Source organism: Poromitra crassiceps (assembly GCF_964638095.1).
Source record: "Poromitra crassiceps genome assembly, chromosome: 25".
In the NCBI taxonomy this organism is placed as follows: domain Eukaryota; kingdom Metazoa; phylum Chordata; class Actinopteri; order Beryciformes; family Melamphaidae; genus Poromitra; species Poromitra crassiceps.
In genome coordinates, this window is record NC_139649.1 from 7100943 (window position 1) to 7105942 (window position 5000).

The window sequence follows — 5000 nt, forward strand, 5'->3', positions numbered from 1 at the left end:
GCTATAGTGATATCATTGCGCCGTCTGGGGGATCATTGAAACATGTTTTGAACCCACCGTTCTACTGACAGAAGCATATAGAAGCACGTTGTTTTGATTAGAGCCCGACCGATATTATCGGCCCGCCGATATTATCGGCCGATATTGGCGATTATTGATATATCGGTATCGGTAAAAAAAAAAATAATTATCGGCCGATTTTTTTTTTTTTTTTTTTTTTTTTTTTTTTTTTATATATATATACCGGTATATAAGTTATAGACAGCATGGACAGCATGTTGTGTATATTTGATATTTTTTCTTAACTATTTGTTCTATTGTGTTTTTGTATTTCTAGTTATTTATAATTATTAAATTCCCAGTTAAGTTTACTGTTTCATTGCATTGAGTTTATTAATAAGCTGTAAAATATCCTGCCTACATCACATATTTCAATTCATGTCAACTCAATCATATCTTTGTCAAGTGTTTGATATTTGAGGGTTGCTGATGTGGTGCCTCCTCTGGTCGTTAAGGGCGCCTGTTCGGAGGGAGGGGAACTCGTTGGAATATCGTGATCCTCCCACGTGCTATGTCCTACCGGTGAAGCTTCCCCTGTCAGGTGAAAAGAAGCGGCTGGCTAACTGCCCATGTGGAAGCATGGAGCCAGTTTTCGGCTCTCCCCAGATCGGCAGAGGGTGAAGCAGCAACCAGGATAAATAAATAAAAAAATTGCACTAATGGGGGATTAGCACTAATGGGGGATAAACATTTGATGATAAAAACAAAAATAAAATAAAATAAAAATATCGGCCGATATTATCGGTATCGGTAATTTTTTATTCCCTAAAATCGGTATCGGTATCGGTTTCAAAAATCCCATATCGGTCGGGCTCTAGTTTTGATCGAGTAAATTTCACGTGCTCGAGTTAACCCTTAACGAGCATTTAACCGATCTCCGATTAAACGTTTGCATCCGTGCTTTGAAAGGTGCAGACAAAGACCATACTGTGAGTGTACGTGCAGTAGAGATGTGTGGATGAGCTTTCATACCATCCTAATCCGTGTGTATGCATGAACCATCCGCCCGCCATAAATCCACACAAATTATTTCCTACTATTTATAGATCTGCGCCCGCCGTGCACCCGACATTTCACAACGCTATAAAGGAGCGAGTCTCGCTTTGGGGCGGAGACGTAACGTACTTACGGTTTCTGCTGCCGTCGGTGTGATCGCTGCAGTCCACCACTCCAAATAAACTTCCATGCTGTGTATTATGTCCAGTCCAGCACTTGCCCTCATGTAGCTTACTAGGCTAACACTATAGCTTTAAGCTTAGTTTACTTTAACGTCTTCAGCGGAGACTCCTGTGAGCTTCTGGTGACATCATTGACCATATATGGACAAAGACAGGAGGCATATCCCATCAGGTAGCGCTTGTTTACCACTGCCTTGGGTCCTTTGTGGGTCCTGCTATCCCACAATAGACGGCTAACAATGTGCCTGACGAAAAAGGAAGCTTAAAATACGTTCATAGACTAGAGAACGTAATTCATATTAATTTTCCTCATTAATGATACATCATTTCACCCGCCCGCAACCCATCCGCTATTAATCAGAATGTTTATTTTTATGATATCCGCGTATATACCAGATGATTTGACTGAGACTCCTCCTGGCCCTACATGACATATATGAATGCATGTGACCCAATGCTTGTTGGCCCACTTATAACAGTTTGGTATTATACTTATAAATGATGAGCCAAAAGAATAACTGTATCACGGTTGGCCGAACCCCCAAGATGCACCTTGTTTGTTGTTCAATCTTGCAGGTTGGTGCTGGAGAGGGTCCAAAATGGAGACGCCTCATCTGAAGCAGCCTGCTGCCCAGCCAGGACCGGCTGCCTGCAGTCGTGTCTCTTGTCTTTTGTCGCGTTCTGCAAGTCCAATAAGCACTGTGATGAGTTGAGATAATCAACAACATTTAGAGCTATTTCTCCCAGAGGGAGATACCGGCGCACATGTTGAGAAGAATGTTGTAATTTAGTTGGTGACACTGTTCTACTACTCAGGATACGACAATGGAAGCACACTGATAGTACACAACAGTGCATTTGGTTATGTTCTGCTTTAGTGATGGTATTGGCTTGAAGGCCATAGCCTAATGGTTTGCACTATCAGTAATATCCAATTGTTATTACAAGATGAAGAGCCCCCTAGCCCTGCTAGGGAAAGTCTATATAATCATCTGCACGGATGGCCCTGGATTATATTCATACTGGCCTCCCTGTCCAAGCAATGTCTGGTGTAGTCCTCCTGACCTAACTGATACTACTAGCATAACACTGGACTATACAGCTCAGCTTACAGCTGGAATCCAGCTCTTACTTACATGGCAATTAGAGATGGAACGATATGAACATTTCATATCACGATTAGGGATGTTCATTTTGAAAATTTTCAAAAATCGATAATCGGTGAAAATTAACGATCAATTATTGATTATCGATCATATTAATATTAATAAATATTAATATTTTCATTTTTTTTTTTTTTTTTTTACAAAATGAATGCCTATGGCAGAAAATACGAAAGACAACGTGTTCTCCTCAATGAACTCTTTATTTCAATGTGTCTCCTCTCCAACACTGCTGTCCCCGGCGCATGCCGGTGTGAATTTCCCATGTTTAAAACAGTTTTGTTGGCACAAAGGCCCGTGCCCAGCCAGAAAACTAGAGACTATATGAAGCTCCACCTCACGTTAGTCGGCTGTGCCATGGAGTGGGGCGAGGAGGAACGAATTCCACCCAAACCTAGTCCAATTTTTTTTTTTTTTTTTTTTTTTTTTTTTTTTTAATAATTAAAAAATCGATCCAAATGCCACAGGATCGATTCCAATCCTTAACGATCAATTATCGATTTTCGATAATTGATGAACATCCCTAATCACGATTACAGTGACCGAAATGATCACGGTTGTCAGTATTATCAGGGTTTGTTAAAATGTGCTGAAAATGTTCAAAAAGTACTAATACACTCACAGAAATCATCATTTCACCAAGTTTTATATTGAAAACTCAGAGCCAAAAAGGAGTGATACACTCACTGAAATCATTTCTCCAAGGCTGCACGTTTGCATCTGGGAGACGGTTGCCAACTTTGGTTGATGATGGACAGTATTTACCATGTTTTTCAAAGCACTGTAATCATGGTACCACGGTAATCACGGTACCACATTTTTTATGATTTATCACGGTTAAATTAAAACCGGTTATCGTTACATCCCTACTAGCAATGTGATCAATGTTGTGAACCTGATTTTATGACCGTGTTACATTCGTCTCCACTACAAACATACTGAACCATGGCGTTTACCTGGCACTCCTTGTTTTCCCTTTACCTTAATGGCCTTTCTCGTCTTAACGACTCCCTAATGAGCTTCCCTGTGAATACATCTACATGTGTGTCCATGTACACACAGACACACACACACACACACGCATGCACGCACGCACACACACACACACACGTTGTGACGCTGAGCGGAACACAGAGAGAATCTAACCTTAGCACAGCCTGTGTCTCTGTCACGTTAAGAAGCCAATTTCTTTTTAATAGCAGCAACAGCTGGAGCTGACAGGGGCTGTGTCTGCTGATGGTCCTGCAGCTTAGGCCTGGCTGGCTCATTGCAGGAGCAGAGAGAGAGAGAGAGAGAGAGAGAGAGAGAGAGAGAGAGAGAGAGAGAGAGAGAGAGAGAGAGAGAGAGAGAGAGAGAGAGAGAGAGAGAGAGATGTTTGACATGTTGTGGTTTTGTATAATGTGAAAAAGTGCAGCACAGAGCTGCACCGTGAGGAGAAATGTGAGTCGGAGAAGAAGAAGAAAAAAAAAAGTTATCATTTGTGCACGATTTTCTCACCGTCGTCCACAGATGGATGTCTTGAGACCAGTACGTTTTAGTGCCGTGTTATAACTTATCTTCCACAGGATGATGGCCTGTGGACAAGTCACTCACTGCCTCATGCATGGTCTCTGCTTCCCTCCCTCCCTCCATCCCTCCCCTCCTCCCTCCATCCCTCCCCTCCTCTCCTCCCTCCCCTTCTCCCCTCCTCCCTCCCTCCCTCCCCTCCCCTCCTCCCTCCATGCCTCCCCTCCTCCCTCCCTCCCTCCATCCCTCCCTCCTCCCCTCCTCTCCTCTCCTCCCCTCCCCTCCCCCCCCTCCCTCCCCCCCCCTCACAGTGCACCCGGTTGAGTCCCAGGAGATGGCTGAATCTGCAGGAGTACCAGAGCAAGAAGCTGATGCAGGAGAGCGGTGTGGCTGTCCAGCGCTTCTACGTGGCCGGCACAGCCTCCGAGGCCCTGGAGGCCGCAAAGAGACTCAGTGAGTGGAGAGGACACACACACATGCACACACACATGCACACACACATGCACACACACACATGATGTGTGCATGCATGCACACACGCACGCACACACACACACACACACACACACACACGCACTCACGCACGCACACACGCACGCACACACACACAAAGCCAGACCAGATCATCTCAGATCGTATGGATTTTCACATAAGCGATTTCTTACCGGTGTTCTCAAAGATGATTTGAGCCACTTTCCCTCCTTCAGCGTCTCTGGGGTAATGAGTCAGATCCACTAGTTAATGAACTGTAATTAGCTTAAGTGGCATAATTGTAGCGTAGCGCCGTACCTCACTGTGAAGCTGTAACAGTCCTGTTTGTGCTGTGCTCTCTTTGACCCCCTGTCAGTAGACGAATGCAAACGGCTGTGATGTCTAATCATTTTTGAAGTCTTATCAAGTTTAATTGTGTTTTTATGCCATAACCGTATGTACGCTTGTGTGCAGAAGCCTGTGTGTTTCGTGCTCTCTTAGTGGCCCGTAGTGTGTGTAGTGTGTCTGTAGTGTGTAGTGTGTAGTGTGTCTGTAGTGTGTAGTGTGTAGTGTGTCTGTAGTGTGTAGTGTGCAGTGTGCCTGTTCTGTTCTTCATCACGCC

At 44.1% G+C, this 5000-nt stretch overlaps 1 protein-coding gene across 1 annotated transcript in view; it reads left to right on the forward strand.

Annotated features, from left to right (window-relative positions):
• Positions 1-5000, forward strand: part of suclg2 (succinate-CoA ligase GDP-forming subunit beta) — a 187016-nt gene that overhangs the window by 32560 nt on the left and 149456 nt on the right. The window contains exon 2 of the mRNA XM_083660814.1: positions 4219-4360. Coding sequence (XP_083516940.1) covers positions 4219-4360 — 142 coding nt within the window. The remainder of the gene's footprint in view (positions 1-4218; positions 4361-5000) is intronic.